The sequence below is a fragment of the Schistocerca americana genome, chromosome 6 (genome assembly GCF_021461395.2).
Source record: "Schistocerca americana isolate TAMUIC-IGC-003095 chromosome 6, iqSchAmer2.1, whole genome shotgun sequence".
NCBI lineage: Eukaryota > Metazoa > Arthropoda > Insecta > Orthoptera > Acrididae > Schistocerca > Schistocerca americana.
This window is the reverse complement of record NC_060124.1, coordinates 182,836,213-182,862,920: the sequence shown is the minus strand read 5'-3', so window position 1 is coordinate 182,862,920 and position 26,708 is coordinate 182,836,213. Positions and strand designations below refer to the sequence as shown.

Here is a 26,708-nt window from a genome sequence, read left to right as displayed (position 1 = left end):
AGTTCAGAAGAATGCGAAATCTCGAAGATTGGCTAAAATTTACAGACGCGCAAAATTTGGCACGGACTTCAATGCAAGATGCCTTTAATAGGTTCCATAATGAAACATTGTCTCGAAATTTGGTAGAAAATCCGAAGAAATTCTGGTTGTATGTAAAGTACACAAGCGGCAACATGCAGTCAATACCTTCACTGTGCAGTGCCGATGGTACTGTTACCGACAACTGTGCCGATAAAGCGGAGCTATTGAACGCTGTTTTCCGAAATTCCTTCACCAGGGAAGACGAATGGAATATTCCAGAATTTGAAACATGAACAGCTGCTAGCATGAGTTTCTTAGAAGTAGATACCTTAGGGGTTGCAAAGCAACTCAAATCGCTTGATACGGGCAAGTCTTCAGGTCCAGATTGTAAACCGATTAGGTTCCTTTCAGATTACGCTGATACAATAGCTCCCTACTTAACAATCACATACAACCACTCGCTCACCGATAGATCTGTACCTACAGATTGGAAAATTGCACAGGTCGCACCAGTGTTTAAGAAGGGTAGTAGGAGAAATCCATCGAACTACAGACCTATATCATTGACGTCGGTTTGCAGTAGGGTTTTGGAGCATATACTGTATTCAAACATTATGAATCACCTCGAAGGGAATGATCTATTGATACGTAATCAGCATGGTTTCAGAAAACATCGTTCTTGTGCAACGCAGCTAGCTCTTTATTCACACGAAGTAATGGCCGCTATCGACAGGGGATCTCAAGTTGATTCTGTATTTCTAGATTTCCGGAAAGCTTTTGCCACCATTCCTCACAAGCGACTTCAAATCAAGCTGCGGGCTTATGGGGTATTGTCTCAGTTGTGCGACTGGATTTGTAATTTCCTGTCAGGAAGGTCACAGTTCGTAGTAATAGACGGCAAATCATCGAGTAAAACTGAAGTGATATCAGGTGTTCCCCAGGGAAGCGTCCTGGGACCTCTGCTGTTACTGATCTATATAAATGACCTGGGTGACAATCTGAGCAGTTCTCTTAGGTTGTTCGCAGATGATGCTGTAATTTACCGTCTAGTAAGGTCATATGAAGACCAGTATCAGTTGCAAAGTGATTTATAAAAGATTTAAGAAGCTTCAACATTGCAGCGCGTCAGCAATAGTTGGTTAATATATTAAAAAACTAGAAACCCACCTCAATTGCGAAAAAAGCACCTAGTGTTAACCTAGGTTTTGGCGTAGATAATTAAACCTTCTTCAGAACAATAAAACCCACAAGTGCCTAAGAAGACCTTTGTCAATGATTAAAAGAACACCATAGCTATACATTTATAAACGAAAAAAAGGAAAACACAAACAGTTAAGTAACGGTTTAGACTTTGTACACATGTACTGTTTGTGTTTTCCTTTTTTTTCGTTCATAAATGAGTAGCTATGGTGTTCTTTTAATCATTGACAAAGGTCTTCTTAAGCACTTGTGGGTTTTATTGTTCTGAAGAAGGTGTAGTTATCTACGCCGAAACCTAGGTGTTTTTTCACAATCGAGGCGGGTTTCTAGTTTTTTAATATTATAAAAGATTGCTGTATGGTGTGGCAGGTGGCAGTTAATGCTAAATAACGAAAAGTGTGAGGTGATCCACATGAGTTCCAAAAGAAATCCGTTGGAATTCGATTACTCGATAAATAGTACAATTCTCAAGACTGTCAATTCAACTTAAGTACCTGGGTGTTAAAATTACGAACAACTTCAGTTGGAAAGACCACATAGATAATATTGTGGGGAAGGCGAACCAAAGCTTGCGTTTCATTGGCAGGACACTTAGAAGATGCAACAAGCCCACTAAAGAGACAGCTTACACTACACTCGTTCGTCCTCTGTTAAAATATTGCTGCGCGGTGTGGGATCCTTACCAGGTGGGATTGACAGAGGACATCGAAAGGGTGCAAAAAAGGGCAGCTCGTTTTGTATTATCACGTAAGTGCAGGAAGATGACTGCTTAAATGCCTCTATTTGCACTGTAATTAGTATAATCTTGTTTCCTCAGTCTCTATGGCAGCAATACATAGATGGCAGAAGAACGTCTAGAGATTCTTAACTTAACACAGGTTCTCAAAGCTCTGCAAGTAGACTTCAGCAGAACTACATGTGCTCACTTTATGAGGCAGTGTCAATCATCTTATCTCTGTAAGAATCAGTAACTGTCATAGACAATATTTCATACCACACTAAGCTGCTGGAGAAAATACTATTGTAGTATGATAGAACTTAAACACTGCAGATTTTGAAGCAAATTTACAGAAACCTACAGATGATCCATTTCAGCCAATTAATGCTGAAGCCTGGAAAGACTACTGCAGTACAGTACAGCAACTCAAACAGGATTAGTGGAACTGTGACAGCCACATCAGAAACGTTACTGATGAACGAACTATTAGTGTTTCCACTTCATTCAGTACTAATGGCTCTGAGAATGGAGAATCACCCCCAGATGAAGGTGATAGCAAGTGACCATTGTACTTTTTCCATTTTCATATTATCATGATAAGATTGCTGATCATTAGGAAACTTGGGCAAGTAGTTTGTACACTGCCCAAAACACAAATGGAAAAAATTACACTTCAGGGAACATACATAACTGCTCTTTTTGCATGGTCTGAAGATGGTCACTGCTGACCAACATCAATAGTGTGAGGACAAAAAATGTTGTGATCATAGACTGGAATAAAAGAAATAAATTCTACACTTCCCGTATCACAGATTTTATTCATATGTCACAGCTTAAGAACAAGCAGTCATGGTATAGATTTTCTATACAATTATAAAGCCGATCATACCACTGGCTGTTGTTGTTGAAGTCTTCAGTCCAGAGACTGGTTTGATGCAGCTCTCCATGCTACTCTATCCTTTGCAAGCTTCTTCACCTCCTAGTACCTACTGCAACCTACATCCATCTGAATCTGCTTAGTATATTCACCTCTTGGTCTCCCTCTACAACTTTTACCCTCCAGTACTAAATTGGTGATCCCTTGATGCCTCAGAACATGTTCTACCAACCGATCCCTTCTTCTAGTCAAGTTGTGCCACAAATTTCTCTTCTCCCCAACTCTGTTCAATAACTCCTCATTAGTTACATGATCTACCCATCTAATCTTCAGAATTCTTCTGTAGCACCACATTTTGAAAGCTTCTATTCTCTTCTTGTCCAAACTATTTATTATCCATATTTCACTTCCAAATGTGGCTACACTCCATACAAATACTTTCAGAAATGACTTCCTGACACATAAATCTATACTTGATGTTGACAAATTTCTCTTCTTTAGAAAATGTTCCCTTGTCATTGCCAGTCTACATTTTATATCCTCTCTACTTTGGCCATCATCAGTTATTTTGCTCCCCAAATAGCAAAACTCATCTACTACTTTAAGTGTCTCAGTTCCTAATCTAATTCCCTCAGCATCACCCGATTTAATTCGACTACATTCCATTATCCTCGTTTTGCTTTTGTTGATGTTCATCTTATATCCTCCTTTCAAGACACTGTCCATTCCGTTCAGTTGCTCTTCCATGTATACTTCTCAAATCTATTAACTCAAAAAGTGGGTGGAAATTTCATATTATAGCTCCAAAATGTTATTGTATAAATAGCACATCTGCATTTTTGAATGATTTTGCTTCTACAAATTTAGAATTGGATTTACAACAGTATTAAGTTGAACACTCATCTAATTGAAATTAATTACAACTTTATGGAGAGTAACTTAGATGAGTTAACATTTTAGTGCTGATCATTATTGCTGCAGAAGTGCTATACCATGAAATGTCAGTCTTTTACCCTTATAACCCATAGGAATTTTCTGTTACTCCCTAAATCTCCAATATGTTAGTAACAACCTGTATAGCATTTCACATAATTCCTTTCCAATGCCTTAGATGACAGTTAGTAACATTCTAAAAACTTGTAGCCATACAATTAATGCGCCAGATGCTAGGCCAGAGAAGACCTATAACAGTTGGAAATATCTTGGTCTTGTCTATTTTGACAAATTTCCTGAAAGTGCCAACATGATGCCAGTAAATAAATTTACACCTAGTCTTTTGAGATGGATGAAAAGTAAAGGAATTAACTTTGCTCAAGAGTTCCTTGAGAGTGTGGCAAATGACCCACATTTCTTATCAGAATGAGCAATAAATTAACAACAAACAAAATATACTTCATGCTGTGTATCTATTTTAGTACTGTTTCATGTGCCTATTGTCGTTTAACTGTTTAAATATTTGTTATCTTTGTCATTTACATAATTATGTAAGCCAATTATCTTGTAATGCTGCTGTCACATACTTGAATATGCAATGTATCTATCTTCCATTATTTTCTTATGCTTAATGACATTTGCCCAAGTTTGCATCATTATCATCATCATCATCATCCATCATCATCATTACTATTATTATTACTGTGTTAACTTTGATGACACTGATTGCATGTAAAGATGCTCAAAGGTGAAATAAAACATCTGTATTTGTATTTGTCCCCTGCACTGTTATCCCTAGTTATTCTGGTCCATTCTATATGATTAAATCCATCCAGTGTACCAGCTCATATATGCCTGTTCTATATGTTTGCAGAACAATTACAAACTTGCCAATATGAGTTAGTGGATACATACCAACAGTGCACAGAAACTGTGGTAAATGGTCTACCAGCACACTACCTTTGTTACTCATCTCAGTACAGTACATCCACCCTGGACCCCCACTGTTTTATCTCCCGCTTGCCTCCCCCTTTCCCTGCCATTTTGTCTTTTTGTTTCTTTTTTAGTTTTCTAGTCTTTGGCCCCTCCCCTTCCATCTCTTTGCTAAGCCTCAGTCATTATGTTACACGGTATGTTGTCCCATCTTCCACTGCCTTTCTCCAAATAAACGTACTATTGTTCTGAAACCTCTGGATTTTTTAACCTTTTTGCATATAACACTTAGATTAGTCACTTTACACATTTCTATTACTTTCTGGTATTAACATTTTCTGTGCAAACTGTCAATAAAACAAACAACAGTAGCCCTGCTCTTAATATCTGACAAAAAGGGGAGAAACTGAACAATACATAATTTAAACAGAACAATTCCTGGTTTAACTTTCTGATGAATCTTTCCTTAAATGAGAAAGAAAGAGTAAGACATACAGCTGCCGGAGGAAAGAAAAAGCCACTCATCCTTAAAACAGAGAGAAAAGGGGCTGGCTATCCAAATTTTATCACTTTTGGTTCCTAACCTGCTCCTTGAGGCCTAATTTATGACACAGATTAACTTTACATTGGCTATGGCATCTGAAACAATACTACTTATGAAGTCCCTCCTGGCATCAGTTTCTCTCCCTCTCCTGATCCAACACCACAATTTTTTTTCCTTCAGCTTCTGTAGATCTTGCTCCTTCTGTATCCAGTTTCATACAGTACAAGAATTTATTTAATATTTCTTATTTTCCTGATAAAGAAGTCAATTTAAACTCTGACACTTAAAATACCGAACTTTATCAGATATCCTCATCCTACACTTTTTTCTGTGTGTGTGTAGTTCCTCTTCTATCTTGGTCATTGTTAATATACACTGAAGTTTGCTGTTGAGCTGAATATGCAATTTCTTAGTCCTAATATCTTACTTGGAAAATTTATTTTCATACGATGAACCAGTGTCAGGCTGAATCATGTACCAAATGGTGCCAACTTCATTGCTTCTGGTTTTCATAAAATTTGCAAAAATTTCATGAGAATAACTTGCTTGGGGTCTTGCTGGTTCACGCCAATCTAGAAGACCTTTCACTGCCACGTTTGCAACCTGAAACCAATGATATTTTTGATGTGAGTGTCTGTTGTATTTTACTTCAATAGTTGCTGCTGCTGCGTCTTATCTGCGTGTGTCTGTCCAAGAAAAATAATTGCATATGTGCTGTAAAAGTAGAGGTATATTCACAATTAACACAGTTACTGGATATACTGGCAACATGAATTATTAAACCTTGATTGAAGATAATCTGTTAATCTGCAGAATTACTGTCCAACAAAACATGTTTATCATTTTATTTTGAACTTGCTGAAGTTCAAGATTTGTTGCTTATGCCTACCAGCATCCTACCACCCTCAATGCACAAACACACTATCATTGCACTTATGGTAGGCACAATATCCCATCAACCAAAGACTGCATCACTTCAAATCAGTGCCCAGAAATAGCCAAGCATTGCTAAGTCCACCAGAGAGCGTGTAGCACACATCAGCCAGCTGCGACAAGTGAGGCCTAGACAGGTCGCAGTAGTCCTTAGATTAGCTGCTCTTGTTTATCAGTGAAGTGTAGCACTGCGAATGTATCACTCTGTGCAGTCGCCAGTGATCTCATCAGATGTACACGTAATTATACTGATTGATCTGGCAGTATGTCCAGCAGGATCACAATATACCTCCTCCCTGGAATTGGCCTTAGGCTGGAACCATCCTAGCAAGTGTAAGGGAGAGTGTGATGGGAGCAGTACAACCTGCTGTGAAAACTGCTCCTGACGCTGTTGGTGTAGAAGAGCCACTCCTGGGTCCAGCAATGGAGCTGGAGGAGGCGATGTTGGGCCAGACTCACAACTTCCTGATAGTGGGCTGTGTGTCTGACATCATAAGCAACACAGACTGGAGTTCCTCCTGTGAGACATCTGGATCCATATCCATTGGGGGTGATCAACAATGGCTGGAGAACCAGTAATATCGAGCGTCCATCACCTGGAATGTCATTGCTCACAAATGGACTTTGTGTCTGCTTCTGTGAGTCCTTGGAGTGGGTGAGCTGGGCTGCCCCTGCTGGTGTGGCAGATGTGGCGGCAGAGCTTGTTCCAGATGATGCTAACAGAACTGGTTCCTATGCTGGTGAAGGACGTCTCTGGGTGTGGCCACTAGGACCAGCTGGCAGCCTTGCTGGGTGTTGTTGAAGCCATGCACGTGGCCAGGTACATGTTTGGACATTGTGGTATAAGACACTGGACTTTATCGCATGTCCCTACTGTATTGGAACTTATGCTGGTTTTTCTATGTTGGTATATGTTTTATTTTTCCTTCTATTTTTATCCAGCCATTCGCCTAAGTAGTTTACGACAAAGATTAAAATGTTGTATGCCCACAGCAATCAGGTCTGTGAAGTTGGCAAGAAAAGATAAAGAACATTAATTTTGTTATTCTTCTAAAAACTCCTATCAGATGTTTCATTAATCTTGTACTGTCTGTCTTTTCCCATCCATGACAGAGAGGGTGTGGATTTATGTTTGGTTCACTAATAATGTGAATTCCTATAGTACAAAGTCAGCTTCATTTACTAGTTCCTTATTTCACCTGATCTATCTGCATCAGAGAAAGCTTTTGACAGTGTTGACTGGAACACTCTCTTCCAAATTCTGAAGGTGGCAGGGGTAAAATACATGGAGCAAAAGGCTATTTACAATTTGTACAGAAACCAGATGGCAGTTATAAGTTGAGGGACATGAAAGGGAAGCACTGGTTGGGAAGGGAGTGAGACAGGGTTGTAGCCTATCCCCGATGTTATTCAATCTGTATATCGAGCAAGCAGTAAAGGAAACAAAATAAAAGTTGGGAGTAGGTATTAAAATCCATGGAGAAGAAATAAAAACTTTGAGGTTCGCCAGTGACATTGTAATTCTGTCAGAGACAGCAAAGGACTTGGATGAGCAGTTGAACGGAATGGACAGTGTCTTGAAAGGAGGGCATAAGACGAACATCAACAAAAGCAAAACAAGGATAATGGAATGTAGTCGAATTAAGTTGGGTGATGCTGAGGGAATTAGATTAGGAAAGGAGACACTTAAAGTAGTAAAGGAGTTTTGCTATTTGGGGAGCAAAATAACTGATGATGGCCAAAGTAGAGAGGATATAAAATGTAGGCTGGCAATGGCAAGGAAAGCGTTTCTGAAGAAGAGAAATTTGTTAACATCGAGTATAGATTTAAGTGTCAGGAAGCCGTTTTTGAAAGTATTTGTATGGAGTGTAGCCATGTATGAAAGTGAAACATGGACGATAAATAGTTTAGACAAGAAGAGAATAGAAGCTTTCGAAATGTGGTGCTACAGAAGAATTCTGAAGATTAGATGGGTAGATCACATAACTAATGAGGAGGTATTGAATAGAATTTGGGGAGAAGAGGAGCTTGTGGCACAACTAGACCAGAAGAAGGGATCAGTTGGTAGTACATGTTCTGAGGCATCAAAGGATCACCAATTTAGTACTGGAGGACAGCGTGGAGGGCAAAAATCAGAGTGAAACCAAGAGATGAATACACTAAGCAGATTCAGAAGGATGTAGGCTGCAGTAAGTACTGGGAGATGAAGAAGCTTGCAAAGGATAGAGTAACAGAGAGCTGCATCAAACCAGTCTCAGGACTGAAGACCACAACAACAACATCTGCATTATCTGCAATACTTCAGAGAACCAAGTAATTTAAACAGAGCAAACTGGATGCCTTAACACTGTCTACAATGAAGAAGAGGAGGTAAATAAGTTTAAAGCTTGAAGAGCTATTATATAATAATTCAATAGTATATGTTACAGATTGATTGTGTATGTGAAAAATCATAAGCCTGACTGACTGAAGTGTGCACTGCTGTGCATAATTTACCCAAGACACACACTCCTGAGTGAACTCACTATTGTTACGCCTCTTGTGCAGTGCCAGCAAATTTCCATCATAATTATTATCCTTAAAATTATAATTAATCAGTAGAACTGGTGAATGTTCCCTAGATGGTGACAGGGAGATTAGACAGGTGCAATAATTAAATTATATAAAACTTGTTTAGTAACATTCTGCTGTAATAGATGTTTTTCATTTACTTTGTTTCACGATTGGAGTAACATTGCCGAGAGAAAACGAAGGGCAAGCATCACACGGTATGCATCAATTACAAATGTTTAATCAGAAGAATTGTATCAACAACATTTAAGAAAATAGTCTGTAAGATAGGAACAAACTCCAACTTAGAGCTCGCATGAATGCACTTGGTAAAGCCTCGATCAAAAGTGTTAGCAGTACGTTACCCTACCCAGTCATAAAAATGAAACATTTTTTTAGAGCTATAGGGATCTGGGTCAACATGATTTTGATTTTTTGGAATGTGGATACAAAAATTGTAAATAGCAACAACGATATGCCATACTGGCATAGAATACATCATGTACTGATTCAGAAAATTCTCGTTAATAAGTTTTAACATTAAAATTCAATTTTATTTCATATTTATAACTTAAAAAGAGAACCAGTTAACAAGGTTGTGCTGACTAATAAAAATAGTGCAGAGATACAAAATGTCACTGCAATGGGTGCAACGACAAATGAAAGTGACACCAAAAATGTCAATCATATCTAAGACAGCAGAGAATATTGCACAAATTAAATTTACGCTGATGACAGTAATATGTCACCTCATGGTCCTACCAAGCTCATGGTATATGAGACTAATTTCCAAATCTCACCAAGAAGCATTTTCTCATATAAAGCCAGAGAAAGGCATGCTAGTTCAGAATCAGTAAATTTCCATTTCTCCAATTCATGACAGCTTGTTTCAAATGTGGCAGAACAAGACATGGTAGGAGCACAAGACACTATTGCATCATCAATGCATTGACCTAATGAAGAATTTATTAATAATTTTTGTACACAGAAAACCAAAAAACTTGATAAAAAATTATGTTATTTTAAAAAGGAACAAAAGCAAACATTTGATGGTTTTAAGAATGACCTATCACAGTGGTTTGATAATTTAGGTCAAAATCCATGCACTGATCTTTCTACTGATTTAACATGCAAACTTGCAGGTATGAAGAAGAAATTAACTGATTTGTCTCAGGAGAAACAACCTAGACCAAAAAGTGTCATCTATAGACAAGGCACTAGAGGAAATGGTATATATGCTAAAGATCATGAGTGATGTGCAGACACATACACAAGAGGCCCAGTCGGAAATTTACAAAAATTTAGAAACTATGACAGGTACTGTTAATGAGTTGCAATCTTTATGTAGAGATTTGCCCTAAAGAAGTACAGGAGCTGTAGGTAAAATTGAGTAATTTAGATCTTGGCACTAAGTTTATAAAGAAAGTACAGGAAACAAACAAATAGGAGGTAAATAACTTAAAGGACAGAGCCAAAGCGGAAATGCTAGATAATGGTAAGACCCTCACACAGAAGGTCATACAAGAACATAAGACTTATGTCGAGGCAGTTGAAGAGGTAGTAAAGGAAAGGGAAAACAAATTGATTGCTAAGACTGAGACTGGCTTAAAGGCAGCAAATGAGAAGTTGCAGAGCAGTCTAATTAATGTTTTGTATGTCACAAGAGAGACACCAATAGCTAGCAATCAGGTGCAGTTGGGCAGGACATATTAATCATTTGCTACCAGTCCTTCAGACTGAAAATAAAGAAATTACAAAATGCAACAGGCACTGCCAATGTCAATACCAGTAGTGCAAACATAACCAGAGTATAATCATGTGCATCCAAACAATTGCATGGTGGCAACAGACAATACTGCATGTTTGTCTACATTATTAGCGGACAAGTATCTGCTCCGTCATAGGGAATTTCCGATTTTTTCAACAGAGGGTAAGAGGACGATCTCCATTGTGTTTATCAGAGCCTTTCGCAATGTGTTATGCCACAATTGGACAGAAGCACAGAGGATACGGTTTATTGTGGGGTACACACAGGGCAATGTTTTACTGTAGTCAACAGATATGGCTGAGAGATGCCATACCTATGAGCAATTTTAACGGGCTTTTTTGGACAAAAATTGGTCCACAGCAGTCCAACAGAGGCTACATCGAGAGGTTTTCAACCGGTCACCATGGAGAACTGAGCAAGTATTTAGAAAAATACTTAAACAAAAACAGGTATTGGGCACATCCAGTTTCCCATGTGGATGTACTGAAAATACTGAAAAGTTCCCTCCCACACACAACAGGGAAAAGCTGATCACTACACCTGAAAATTATATAGAGTAGTTCTTATCCATATTTGACTCAACTGATCTAATGCACACACATCAAAAAAAGTTTTGCATCACCCCAGTTCCCAGAATTCCTGAAGATAGATGCTGACTGTGGATATTGTATCACAGACACAGTCCCTTTGACTGTTCAGAAATGTCACTAAACCTGCCAAAAGATGTAAACAACCATGCATGAGCAGCACCTATTAGAGGGAGGAGTCTGACAGTCGACCACTTCCAGTCATTTCATCAGTAAGGAGGCACACGGCTCGAGTTATCTGTAGTTCAACCATGCCTAGACAGTCAATACCGCTGTTTGATCATGTCCACATTGTTACTTTGTGCCAAGAAGGGCTCTCAAAAAGGGAAGTGTCCAGGTGTCTTGGAGTGAACCAAAATGATGTAGTTCAGACATGGAGGAGACACAGAGAGTCAGGAACTGTCGATGACATGCCTCGCTCAGGCCGCTCAAGGGCTTCTACTGCAGTGGATGACTACTACCTATGGATTATGGCTCAGAGAAACCCTGATAGCAATGTCACCATGTTGAATAATGCTTTTCATGCAGCCACAGCATGTCGTATTACGACTCAAACTGTGCACAATAGGCTGCATGATGAGGAACTTCAATCCTGACGTCCATGGCGAGGTCCGTCATTGCAACCACAACACCATGCAGTGCAATACAGATGGGTCCAACAACAAGCCAAATGGACTGTTCAGGATTGGCACTATGTTCTCTTCACCAATAAGTGTCACATATGCCTTCAATCAGACAATTGTTGAAGACGTTGTGGGGCGGCGGTTAAGTTGTAAAAATAAATTGCTGTATAAATGCTTGCATGTTGAATCAGTTTCTGGCTCTTTGAATGTTGTTAATGCTGTCTTTCGCCGTTCTCAACACTGGCTCTCTATTTACTTTTTAGCACCCAGACAGTGATTTAACAAAACGTGAAGCCAGTACTTAGAGATCCTAGTGCCCACTTCATCTGAGAATACCATTATAGCTGCAGCTTATAGCTCTGAGGAATTAGGCGATTGTCCGGGATTTCTAATCAAAAACGGTTTTCCAAAATAGTTGAGTATATTCTGAAATTCACTGATAAAAAACACAAGTATCCCTACAACCTAACTAACAGAGCAGTTCAGAGTCTAATGCGCTGATGCAACTATAAATGTCCGAATTAAATGTTAAAAAGAATGCTCGCCATAATTTGATGATATTATTTCATCAAATGCCACGCTAAATAATTGGTAGTGTGTCTGTCCCGCAACAGCACATGAAAATACGACAATATGCAAACTGAAGCTAGATAATGAAAATCATCCCAGAATTAACACTTCACTTGAAATGTTTTCATGGTTCCGCGTATCTCTAGTAACTTAATGCGGCACCCGAGGCTGTTTGTAGCAGTGATACCGATGCGACGCGACTCCCGACACAAATGGCGTGTCATTCAGCGTCTGGAGAGAACTGGGGCCTTCCTTCCTTGCGCAGCGTTCTTATATATATAGCCGCGGTGCGGACGGCTAAGGGAACGCCTGATCAAATCAGCTCTCCCGACTAGCCGCTGGGCTAGTAACGCACCACTTCAAGTTACATAATAATTTATAGCTTCTTTTGCTGATGGCCGATGAAGCTCTTAATTTAAACGTGCATTCAGCACGCAGGTAAGTTTGATAATAAAATTTTGACGTGGCTAAGTTAAATATTTTGGGCGAGAGAATTAATTAAATTACACTGCACGCAGTAGATGAGCTCTGAACTGGCCCTTTTGAGATCCGCTATCGCTATAATTTTATAGGTATTCAAAACAAACTTTTCACATCTTCATAGTCATAGCGGACCTCCAACCTATTTAAATCTAAACATCCTAGCCTTATTTACTAGCCTACTTAATCTATCTTGCTTCCTTCAGTTTTGAGATGAAAACCAGAAAATCATGAATTTCCACTAAAATCTTAATTTGTGAAATCCAAAGTACTGTTTTTATTAAATCATTATGAAAGATGAATCTAAATATAAATTTTGAAGTCTCTAGCTCTTTTCTGTTGCGCCAATGATTTTTTCAGAAAAACGTCCAAATTTCGAAAATGGCTGAAGTTATCGAACTGATATTTAACACACATTAATTTAGTATTATTCCTGACATGCTAGAAAAGTTTTAGGTCATTTGCTTGATTTTTAAGGTATTGCGCAACATTTATGACGTCAGAGCTAGTTACAGCAGACTGGCTGGCACACAATGGAAACTGATGTGAATTTACTACAGCATGTGTAGGCTGCTTCCCTACAACGTGTTTGGAGGCGACCCGGTCAGGCTGAACACCTCAGGCACACTGTTCAGCGAGTGCAGCAAGGTGGGGGTTCCCTGCTGTATTGGGGAGGTATTATGTGGGAACGACGTATGTCACTAGCACTCATGGAAGGCACCGTAACAGGTGTATGATACGTGAATACCATCCTCTGACCGATAGCGCAACCATATTGGCAGCATATTGGTGAGGCATTCATCTTCATGGATGAAAATTCACGCCCCCATCGTGCAAATCTTGTGAATGACTTCTTTCACAATAATGCCATCGCTCAACTGGAGTGGCCAGCATGTGCTCCAGACATGAACCCTATCGAACATCCCTGGGATAGATTGAAAAGGGCTGTTTATGTACGATGTGATGCACCAACCACTCTGAGGGATCTACGCTGAATCACCATTGAGGAGTGGGACAATCAGGACCAACAGTGCTTTGATGAACTTGTGGATAATATGCCATGAAGAATACAGGCGCGCATCAGTGCAAGAGGACGTGATACTGGGTATCAGAAGTACTGGTGTGTACAGCAACCTGGACCACCACTTCTGAAGATCTCACTGTATGGTGGTACAACATGCATGTATGGTTTTCATGAGCAATAAAAAGGGTGGAAATGATGTTCATGTTAATCTCTATTGCAATTTTCTGTACAGGTTCTGGAACTCTCAGAACCGAGGTGATGCAAAACTTTTTTTATGTGTGTATGAAAAGAGGATGTTGCAACTACAGATCATTAATACACAGTGTGTGTCTCTGCAAAATAGTCAACAGCAGAATGGCAACGGTGGTAATAACCAACACAATTGGGACCCAGATGCCCTGTGCAACAACAATAATAATACAGGAAATAATTATGGCAGCAGCGGAAACCAAAAGCACAAATGAGGTTCCGAAGGAAATCACAAACAGAATTACAATAGACCGGTTCATACCAAACATAGGGGCTGTGGTCAACAACTTCACATTGCACCCTCAGCAGGTGGCAATAATCAATACAGCAAATGGCAGGAACCAACTGCAAATAGACCACCTGGGAGTTCTCCACCGGGCAATTACAATTAATGGAATAACAATTATGTATCCAGTGGGGGTCAAGGTCAAGGAGAAGTTAATTCCAGGGCAATACTGGACATGGACTGGCGAGGTCAAACCCACAACATTCAGACAGTTTAAGTTACTCACAATCAAGAGGCTAACTCCTCCCCAACCAATCAGGAAAACTCGAACAGGTGGTAAGTCCCCATTCGCAGACCATTAAAAGGGGTGGGTACACGCAGTTTATTCCAAATTACTTTTTCAGATATGACCAAGGGGTAGATATGAAAGAACATCAGTGTTGGGAAGATGTAAACAACTTAGACACAGATAATGAGGTGTCACTGAAAGCTGTAATTGGTGCCCAGATATGTGATCTAGTTGTACTTGTAGTACATGTAGTACTTGACACACGTGCATCAACAAATGTACTATCACAAGGTCTCTCTAATGACCTGCAAAGACTATGTTGTATGCCAGCATTTCCAGTGCAGAACTGTCATATTCTAACCACAGTCGGGAGCAAGTCAAAAGAAGTTAAACTTCTGGCATTAATACGCATTACTATCAGTAGTTTTTCTCTAAAGTGTATTTTCTGGTAGTGGAAAAACTTGTAGTAAACTATCTTATTCGAATTGATACCTTTAGACAATATGAAGTACAGTTTGACATGGGGCAAGGAAAATGTTTCTTTACAGTCAACGAACAGACGTTATCAGTAAATTTAATCAACCCTTTCACGGGCCGTGGGAAACATACTTCCCACTACAATGAACTCGCTCCTAGTCCCATGGGATTCATAGTTCCCACCTCTGTACGGTGCTACCACCTAGTGAACAGTATAGGGTACTACCTCCAATCTGAAGTTCCCGCCGTTTTTGCTGTACCTTTGTGCAGAGGCATTGTATAGCTGAGTGTTACTTTGTAGAGGAGCCTTTCAGTGCTGTTTGCATGACATTTTGTGATTTTTTCCTCAAAGCTATAGTATTTACCCAAATTTATGAAGGAAAACGTAAAATTGGAATGAGGAGAATTCCGTTTGAAACAAAAGGGGCCATTTCTGCAGTAAAATGGATGGATAACCACCCAGTCACTTTCCTGTCCTCAATTCATGATCCATGAGAAACAGCCATGGTGAAAAGGAAAAACAAGGATGGTACTAGTACAAAGATTTCTTGTCCTGAAGTTGTGGCAGAATACAACAAAATAATGAATGGTGTCGATAAGTTTGATCAATTACGAGAAAGGTATGCTATTGGCAGACGTTCTGTAAAATGGTGGCACAGAATATTTTATTTCCTGGTGGACTTGCTGCAGTGAACAGTTTTATCCTGTGGAAAATAAGTAAAAGAGAAAGTGGACAGCATGATCAGCTCACATACAGGATCCATCTAGCCAGACAATTGATCACTGGCTTCGCATCCCAAAAAAGACGTGGACAAAAACCTGTCCTTCTGGCAAAAAGGGTTAAAGTACCTGAAGATTTTCGTCATGTGGCTGTAGGGGAGCATCAACACATTTTAGGGGAAACCTACTGGATGTGCTGTCATTGTAGTACCAAAGCTGCGGAAAAGAGCACTCGCTGTGTTTGTGTTGTTGTTGTTGTTGTTGTTGTTGTGGTCTTCAGTCCTGAGACTGGTTTGATGCAGCTCTCCATGCTAATCTATCCTGTGCAAGCTCCTCCATCTCCCAGTACCTACTGCAACCTACATCCTTCTGAATCTGCTTAGTGTATTCATCTCTTGGTCTCCCTCTATGATTTTTACCCTCCACGCTGCCCTCCAATGCTAAATTTGTGATCCCTTGATGCCTCAGGACATGTCCTACCAACCTATACCTTCTTCTAGTCAAGTTGTGCCACAAACTTCTCCTCGTCCCAATCCTATTCAATACCTCCTCATTAGTTACTTGATCTACCCACCTAATCTTCAACATTCTTCAGTAGCACCACATTTTGAAAGCTTTTATTTTCTTCTTGTCCAAACTATTTATTGTCCATGTTTCACTTCCATACATGGCTACACTCCATACAAATACTTTCAGAAACGACTCCCTGGCATTTAAATCTATACTTGATGTTAAAAAATTTTTCTTCTTCAGAAACGGTTTCCTTGCCATTGCCAGCCTACATTTTATATCCTCTCTACTTCGACCATCATCAGTTATTTTGCTCCCCAAATAGAAAAACTCCTTTACTGCTTTAAGTGTCTCATTTCCTAATCTAATTCCCTCAGCATCACCCGACTTAATTTGATTACATTCCATTATCCTCATTTTGCTTTTGTTGATGTTCATCTTATATCCTCCTTTCAAGACACTGTCCATTCCGTTCAACTGCTCTTCCAAGTCCTTTGCTGTCTCTGACAGGTTACAATGTCATCGGTGAACCTCAAAAGTTTTTATTTCTTCTCCCTGGATTTTAATACCTACTCCAAATTTTTCTTTTGTTTCCTTTACTGCTTTCTCAATATACAGATTGAAAACCATCGGAGACAGGCTACAACCCTGTCTCACTCCCTTCCCAACCACTGCTTCCCTTTCATGCCCCTTGACTCTTATAACTGCCATCTGGTTTCTGTACAAATTGTAAATAGCCTTTCGCTCCCTGTATTTTACCCCTGCCACCTTTAGAATTTGAAAGAAAGTATTCCAGTCAACATTGTCAAAAGCTTTCTCTAAGTCTACAAATGCTAGAAACGTAGGTTTGCCTTTCCTTAATCTTTCTTCTAAGATAAGTCGTAAGGTTAGTATTGCCTCACAAGTTCCAACATTTCTACGGAATCCAAACTGATCTTCCCCGAGGTCGGGTTCTACTAGTTTTTCCATTTGTCTGTAAATAATTCGCGTTAGTATTTTGCAGCTGTGGCTTGTTAAACTGATAGTTTGGTAATTTTCACATCTGTCAACACCTGTCTCGTACATCTTGCTCACCAGATGGTAGAGTTTTGTCAGGACTGGCTCTCCCAAGGCGGTCAGTAGTTCTAATGGAATGTTGTCTACTCCCGAGGCCTTGTTTCGACTCTGGTCTTTCAGTGCTCTGTCAAACTCTTCACGCAGTATCGTATCTCCCATTTCATCTTCATCTACATCCTCTTCCATTTCCATAATATTGTCCTCAAGTACATCACCCTTGTATAGACCCTCTATATACTCCTTCCACCTTTCTGCTTTCCCCTCTTTGCTCAGAACTGGGATTCCATCTGAGCTCTTGATATTCATACAAGTGGTTCTCTTTAATTTTCCTGTAGGCTGTATCTATCTTACCCCTAGTGAGATAAGCCTGTACATCCTTACATTTGTCCTCTAGCCATGCCTGCTTAGCCATTTTGTACTTCCTGTCGATCTAATTTTTGAGACGTTTGTATTCCTTTTTGCCTGCTTCATTTACTGCATTTTTATATTTTCTCCTTTCATAAATTAAATTCAATATTTCTTCTGTTACCCAAGGATTTCTACTAGCTCTTGTCTTTTTACCTACTTGATCCTCTGCTGCCTTCACTACTTCATCCCTCAGAGCTACCCATTCTTCTTCTACTGTATTTCTTTCCCCCATTCCTGCCATTTGTTCCCTTACGCTCTCCCTGAAACTCTGTACAACCTCTGGTTCTTTCAGTTTATCCAGGTCCCATCTCCTTAAGTTCCCACCTTTTTGCAGTTTCTTCAGTTTTAATCTACAGTTCATAACCAATAGATTGTGGTCAGAGTCCACATCTGCCCATGGAAATGTATTACAATTTAAAACCTGGTTCCTAAACCTCTGTTTTACTATTATATAATCTATCTGATACCTTTTAGTATCTCCAGGATTCTTCCATATATACAACCTTCTTTTATGATTCTTGAACCAAGTGTTAGCTATGATTAAGTTATGCTCTGTGTAAAATTCTACCAGATGGCTTCCTCTTTCATTTCTTAGCCCCAATCCATTTTCACCTACTATGTTTCCTTCCCTCCGTATTCCTACTCTCAAATTCCAGTCACCCATGACTATTAAATTTTTGTCTCCCTTCACTACCTGAATAATTTCTTTTATCTCATCATACATTTCTTCAATTTCTTCGTCATCTGCAGAGCTAGTTGGTATATAAACTTGTATTACTGTAGTAGGCGTGGGCTTCGTGTCTATCTTGGCCACTATAATATGTTCACTATGCTCTTTGTAATAGCTTACCCGCACTCCTATTTTTTTATTCATTATTAAACCTACTCCTGCATTACACCTATTTGATTTTGTATTTATAACCCTGTATTCACCTGACCAAAAGTCTTGTTCCTCCTGCCACCGAACTTCGCTAATTTCCACTATATCTAACTTTAACATATCCACTTCCCTTTTTAAATTTTCTAACTTACTTGCCCGATTAAGGGATCTGACATTCCACGCTCCGATCCGTAGAATGCCAGTTTTCTTTCTCCTGATAACGACGTCCTCCTGAGTAGTCCCCACCCGGAGATCCGAATGGGGGACTATTTTACCTCCGGAATATTTTACCCAAGAGGACGCCATCATCATTTAACCACACAGTAAAGCTTCATGCCCTCGGGAAAAATTACGGCTGTAATTTCCCCTTGCTTTCAGCCGTTTGCAGTACCAGAACAGCAAGGCCATTTTGGTTAGTGTTACAAGGCCAGATCAGTCAATCATCCAGACTGTTGCCCCTGCAACTACTGAAAAGGCTGCTGCCCCTCTTCAGGAACCACATGTTTGTCTGGCCTCTCAACAGATACCCCTCCGTTGTGGTTGCATCTACGGTACGGCTATCTGTATCGTTCAGGCATGCAAGCCTCCCCACCAATGGCAAGGTCCATGGTTCATGGGAGGAGGGCTGTGTTTGTACGTATTGTCAAATACCATTTTGCATAGACCCCACTTGCTGTGTGACCTCACTTTCACAGTTGGAGCAAATTTAATATTCTGTATAATAAATATACCTATCTGTTAACTACTATCTGCTCTCCATTCATTAAAAAAACTGCTCAATAATTTTGCCCACGAAAGGGTTAAAACCAGCACAACTGAAGATATACTCAAACTGAGTACTGATATCAGAGTACGATTTTCATATCAAAACATACGGTTTCTTGACACACAAAAGGGTTAGCAGCTGTCGGAACAAGTCATGAATCTGGATACTGTCCAAATCATGCTAAGTGAAACTGCTTGTTTGTCAGAGAATCAGAAGGAGCATTTACAAGAAGTAATACTTTGTTATGCGCAAGTATTTACATGGTGTCCTGGGGTAACAAATGGTTATGAGTACAAAATGGACATTTACCCACACAAGACACTCTACTTTTCTTCATATCCAATTCCTTGGGCAAAAAGAGAAGTTGCAAGGAAAGAAATTGAAAGGATGATAAATTGGAAGATCGAACAACTCTCGTATTCTCCATCCTGTAGCCCTACCATAACCATTGCCATACCCAATGATACAATCAGGCTTGTGCTTGACGTTCGAAGTACAAACTAAATCATTGTTCCTGTCACGACACACACTGACAACCTTGAAGAACAGTTACTGAAATTTCACAATGTTAAATTTCTCACTATAATTGATTTAAAGACATGTATTGATAAACAGCATTACATGAAGATAGTAGGAAGTACACAACCTTTGTGTATGGGCGCAGAAGCTATGAATTTCGTGTTTTACTGTTCGGCTTGAATGTGAGTGTGAGTGTTTTCATTTCTGCACTGGACACAGTTTTGGGACCAGAACTCCTCAGTAGAGCCACCCTAACCTGTTAATTGCTACTTCCACATGGGAAGAAGATGTGAGGCTTTTGGCACAGGTATTATATCAAATTGCAGAATAATGAAATTGGAGTTTGGAAAAGAAAAGGTCAGATCCCTGGTCACATTATCTCACCACAGGGTATACTATCTGCTCCAGGAGAACGTGACACGATCAAACATTTCCCACTGCCACAGGAAAAAGAAGCCAACTCAAGGCACATTTGTGTTTGGTCTCATTTTTTAGGAAATCCATTCCAGATCAGTTATTGAATAGTGATGCATTGGTTAATATTTTGAGGAAGAACAATCCATGGATATGGACTGATCCGTATCAAGCAGACTTCGACAAAATAAAGGAAGCATTACTACATGTAAACATACCACACCACCCTGACATGTCACAGGAGTTTTACTTGAGTATGGATGTATCGTCACAGGGATTAGGCACTTGCTTATTTCAGATCATTAAACGTGAAGGGGAACTGACACCTAAGACAATCAGTTTTGCTGGTCCAACACTTTTTGAATCAGAGTGGTCATATTCCGTGACAGATCTAGAGGTTCTCGGGATTATAAGGACATTTAAGAAATATGGTTACTACTTATCGACGCAAGCACACCAAAGCCTACTGCGATCATCAAGCACTTTCTTTTTTGTTGACATGTGAATTATTACATCAAAGGTTAACCAGGTGGTACATGTAGTTGCAGGAGTTCAATTTTGAAATCTTATACGTCCAGGGTAAACAAAACATAATCGCACACACCTTGTCAAGGTTACCTCAAGGGCTCCTGCTCATGCAGGACAAGACACAGCAACCATATTACATAAAGATGTTTAAGAGTTTGGTTGGTTGGTTGGGGTTTAAGGGACCAAACAGCAAGGTCATCAGTCCCTTGTTTCAAATGTGGTCCATTCCAATAGTGTGACATCCCAGAAAAGTCAGAATGATAAAATGGAAAAGGCTAAAAAATGTAAAAGGGCAGTCATGTTGTCAATGGTAAAAACAAAATGAGGTAAGTCAGCAAGAGAGCGAACCCTACGCTATGCTAGAGGCAGGAAATATCCCACTTCTGAAACAGCAGAGGCAAGACCACCTGCGACTTAAAAGGTGCAACTACTAAAATGTAGAAGTACGTATGAGAAAAAGGAGACTAACCAATCCTAAAAAAATGATAAAAACAGAGTAAAAGGGGAAGAAAAGAGGATCTCGGTAAGGGAGGGGAGTCGGGAATCTCCAAACATGGCTTACAGTGGGAGATACCCCAACATTCACCGCCCAGCCCCAACACCAGAGAGAGATTAAAAACCTTAAAACTAAGAATAAAAACCACTTTCCCGGAGGAAACCGAGAACCAGGTCGACCATCCGGGAATCATCAGCCAACATCAAAGGTAAAGTGCGGGGGAGTCTGTACTTAGCACACAGAGCCAAAAGAAGGGGGCATTCAACCAAAATGTGGGCTACTGACTGGAAGGCTCCACAACCACAGAGTGGGGGTGGCTCATCACGCAAAAGAAAACCCTGGGTCAGCCTGGTATGGCCAATGCAGAGACAACACAGTGTGGTCGAGTCCTTTAGGGAGAGGCAAAAGGAAGAATGTCACGGGCCTGGTGTCACCTCAATCGCACGAAATTTATTAGGTAGGGACGTAGCCTCCCAAGAGTTGGGCCATGATTGTGCGAAGTGGGATTTGATGTGAAGCCGTAAATCTGCTGCAGGAGGGGTTACAGAAAATGGGGGGTAAGTGACTGCTCCCCCAGCCAAACGATCAGCGAGCTCATTACCCGGGATACCCACACGGCCAGGGACCCAAAGGAAGTCAACGGAACAAGCAGCACGGTGAATATCAGCGAGATGGTCATGGACGGCAGAGACCAAGGGATGGTGCGAAAAACACCGGTCAGTAGCCAGAAGGCCACTCATTGAGCCCGTACATAACAAAACACGGTTGTGTTGGGACTATTTAATAAAGGTAAGGGCCTGGGAAATTGCCATCAATTCCGCAGTAAACACCCCAAATGTAGGTGGCAGCAGATGATTTTCCGTTCCAACAGAGGACGTGAAGGCATATCCCACATGATCAGCAGATTTAGAGCCATCAGTGTAGAAAACAACAGCATCCCGAAACTCCCATAAAATTCGGCGGAAAAAGGAACGGAACACCATTGGGGGGATGGAAGCTTTCGGACCTTGGCGGAGATCCATCGGAATTCAAGGCCGAGGAACTAACCAAGGGGGGGGGGGGTGGGGGGGTGGAGGGGAGGGAGCGAGGAAGACAGGACAAAGAAGGATGCTGAAAATCACGGCAAAGAGATGCAAGGCAGAGCCCAACCGGTAAACCCGCCCGAGGGCAGGAATCAGGTGGGCGATGTCCACGGTCTTGGAACAGGATAGAATAGGAAGGATGAGTGGGAGAGGAACGGACAGCGAGTGCATAAGATTCGAGTACCCAATTGAGCCACCGGGCTACCATCTGTTCAAGCAACTTGCAAACAACATTGGTCAGACTAATTGGCCGATAGCTGTCAACAAATAGGGGGTTCTTACCAGGCTTAAGCACAGGAACCACGACGCTATCCCTCCATTGAGAAGGGAAGTCACCCTGGTGCCAGATATGGTTAAACACCCAGAGAAGATGTTGCCGTTGTGGAGCACTGAGATGTTGAAGCAGTTGGTTATGATTGGAGTCTGGGTCAGGGGCTGTATCATGAGAAGAAGAAAGTGCGGAAAGAAATTCCTATTCAGTAAAAGGTTCGTTGTAAGATTCTGAGTGACAAGGGGTAAAACATAAGTTGGAAGTTTCGGCCCGCTGTTTCTGGTGAAGGAAAGCAGCCGGATAGGAGGCTCATGCTGATGCCATTGCAAAATGGGTCACAAAATGTTCCGCAAGAATCAACGGGTCCGTACAAAGTCCATCTGGGAGATGAAGGCCTGGGAGGGTGGAATGCCAGTGGGAACCTTGGAGAGAGCAAAGTGTAGCCCATACCCGTGACATAGGGATAGTAGAACCGAGGGAAGAAACAAATTGTTCCCAACATATCCATTTGCTCTGTTTGATTAAATAACAGCTTTAGCGCGAAGGCGCTTAAAGGTAATAAGGCTGGCAACGGATGGGTGCCTCTTAAGGTGTTGCAAAGCTCGACGGCGATCAAGGATGGCAATGGCAATGGCCCTACTCTACCACAGGACTTGCCGGTGACGAAATGGTCCAGATGAGTGCGGTACAGCAAGGCTAGCAGCACGAACAATCGCGTCAGACACGTCATGTAGGATGTCATCAATACAACCCGACAAAGAGGGAGAAAACACGACCTGTGCAGTGTATAGAGGCCAATTGGCGCGTTGGAAAGACCAGTGAGGTAACCTGTCCATAGGGGAGCGGGAAGGGAGAGAGAGAATCAACGGGAAATGGTCACTATCACAAAGGTTGTCGTGTGGCGACCAGTGTAATGAAGGGAGGAGAGAGGGAGAAGAAAGAGAAAGATCAATAGCAGAAAAGGTGCCATGACCGGCACTGAAATGAGTAGGGGAACCATCATTAAGAAGGCACAAGACGTGGTCTGTCATAAACTGTTCTAAGAGAAGACCTCATCTAAATGGAAATGCACTGCCCCACAAGGGGTGATGAGCATTAAAATCCCTGAGAAGGAGGAAGGGAGGAGGAAGTTGCTGAAGAAGGGCAGTTAAGGCAGCAGGTGTAAGAGTCCTGTCAGGTGGACCCTAACAGCAACCGCTTCCAATGTAGGAATCCACGTGCTAGCAATGACTGTACGGACCAACGTACAAACGCCACCAGAAGCCCGCAGGGGTCCGACCCGATTTCGACAGAGAACACGGAACCCACAGAGGGTCGGTGAGTGATCATCAGTAAAATGAGATTCCTGTAGATCCACACAAGCTGCAGAGTAAGACGAAATAAGGGATTTCAATTCCGGAAGGTGACGGTAGTATCCATTATAGTTCCATTGGATAACCATAGAATGATGATTTAAATGGGGGTTGAACAGGCTAAAGCCAGTCATACAGCCGGGTCACCACCCGTCACCGACAAGGAGGGGGTGACATCCATGAACGATAGGTCAGAATCTGGTTGTGAAGCCGGGGATGGGACCTCTGGTGACACTAGAGGCTCTTTGTCCCGGGACTTATGTTTCTTCTTCTTTTCTGGTTGAGATCAAGGAGGGCTGTGTGGCATAAAGGAGCCAGCTGCAGCAAGATCGGGAACAGAGAGAGATCACGCGACCTGGGGGCCAACAGACCGCAGTTCTCGTGGTTGTCGCGTGGCAGCAGTCCTTTGGCCTGGAAGGTGCACGGAAGGGGCATCCCGGGAGGAGTGCCCTTGACCAGCAGACGCCAAAGGAGTGGGACCCTTCTCCAGCTGGGGAAGGGGAGTAGTACCAAGAGGAGAAGGTGTGGGAGCCGCAGGGGAGGGAGGGGGGAGGAGAGGGGAACGGGATTGGGATAAGGAAGGGGGAGGAAGGGGTGAAGATGTAACTAAAGCATAACTAGACATCATGGACACAGTGAGAAGATGTGTATACTTCTTACGAGCCTCTGTGTAGGTTAACCAATCGAGGGACTTATACTCCTGTATCTTCTTTTCCTTCTTATATACTGGGCAATCTGGTGAATGTGGAGAATGATTGCCATGACAATTAACACACACAGGAGGGGGAACACAGGGACAACTCATGGAGTGAACGTCCACAGTCACCACAGAGAGGGGTCAGCGAACAGCAGGAAGACATGTGTCCAAAACGCAAGCACTTAAAACACCTCATAGGAGGTGGGATGTACGGCTTCACATCACATCGATAAACCATAATCTTTACTTTCTCAGGGAGGGTATGCCCTTCAAAGGCCAGGATAAAGGCACCAGTATCAATGTGATTGTCTTTAGGACCCTTATGAACACACCGAACAAAGTGAACACCCCGCCGTCCGAGATTGGCCCAAAGTTCCTCATCAGTGCAAAGAATGAGGTTCCTGTGAAAAATCACACCTTGAACCATATTTAGAGACTTGTGGGGGAGGTAATGGACACAGGAATTGTGCCAAGATGGGTACAGGCACGAAGGGCCGCAGACTGGGCAGCTGAAGCAGTTTTGATCAGCAACAAACCCGACCGCACCTTGCTCAGGGAGTCCACTTCACCAAACTTGTCTTCAATGTGTTCCACAAAGAATAAAGGTTTGGTATTGATGAAAGTATCCCCATCAGTCCTGGTGAAAACCAGATAATGGGGGAAAGGCTTTGCCCTAGCCGACGGGCCTGACCCTCTTCCAGAGGGTAGCCATGGAAGGGAGCGCCGTAGGGGCAGGAGAAGCAGCACTAGAAGAATCAGTTCCACGCAGTGAGACGGCCGCAGAAGAATGGCCAGAGTTCTGGACCCGTATGCATTTCATTTGCATAGCATTCGCCCTGATACCACCCACTCCGATCAGGGGCTCTCCTCACGGGCGCCACCCAGCCACAGCAAGGGCCGTCTGGCACGGCAGCCACTGCCGGGAGTTCCGATGCTCCAGGATGACGAGCAACCACTCTGAGGCTTGCATGAGGTGGTCACAGCTCAGGTATCAGAAGTGTGATCCCTGTGTGTTCAGGGGGCTCAACGAAAAGGGTACATAGCGACCCCACCACACAGACTGGCTACTGTGCTGGCTACGCACCCTAGCATCAGACAACGACGTGAAAGAAAAAGTGGAATGAACTAGGAGGGCACACATTGGAGACACTAGGTAAGGTGCTCTTCCACAAATGGCTCACACTACAGAAGAGAAATTTAGTAATGGGGGTCAAACCCCAGAGGGGGACCAGGGAGTGCCAAAAGGAGGAGGCGATTACGCAACAAAGCTAAATTGCAAAACCAACAGAACCAGGAGGATAGTGAGGCCAACATAAGCAAGGACACCAAGAGAGGGAGAGGAGAGGGCGAGGGGGAAGGAGCAAGGACAGGAAAGGAGGAAAGGGCAAGGAAATGCAGTCCTTGAAAAAAGGAAGGCTGCTATAGCTCGGGGCCCCGTGCTCGCCACGCACATATCCACAAAAGAGTTTGGAGCTATTGCAAGAGGAAGATCTGTGCTGGACAAAGGTAAGATCAGAACTATCTAAAAACACTGGTAAGAATTTGAAGAAATTCTATACTATATATAAGGGGGTGTCCTATTTCATCGGTGTACACTGAATTAAGAACAGTGGTGTCTGTGTTTACCGGAAAGTTACGTAGATGATTTAATTTCATACACTCAATGTATGGGGTCACTATGGGGTTTCCAAATGCACCATTAAGATAAATATGTACTGCTGTTTTCCCAACTTATGGAGAAGAGATCTCCAAGTAATTCAGGAGTGCGTTATTTGCCAAAAGATGAAGCACTCAAACAAGTTTGAGTTGATTGAACTATATCCTATAGTGCCAACAAAGCTTTAGAATTAATGTCCTTGGATGCTACCAGATCCTCCCTCCCAAGTGAAGGGACATATCAAATGTGCCTTGTATGATGTTTTCACAGAATATGTTAAGTTGTATGCAGGACTGCAGGTTTTATTACTAGGTGGATTACCTCCCGGGAGTGGGGGAGCCGCAGATATT

The 26,708-nt window shown here is 41.8% G+C and overlaps 1 protein-coding gene across 1 annotated transcript in view; it reads right to left on the bottom strand.

Annotated features, from left to right (window-relative positions):
- LOC124620037 (selenoprotein N-like) overlaps positions 1 to 26,708 on the bottom strand; it is a 153,181-nt gene that overhangs the window by 86,571 nt on the left and 39,902 nt on the right. Inside the window, exon 3 of the mRNA XM_047146703.1 lies at positions 5,654 to 5,829. Coding sequence (XP_047002659.1) covers positions 5,654 to 5,829 — 176 coding nt within the window. The remainder of the gene's footprint in view (positions 1 to 5,653; positions 5,830 to 26,708) is intronic.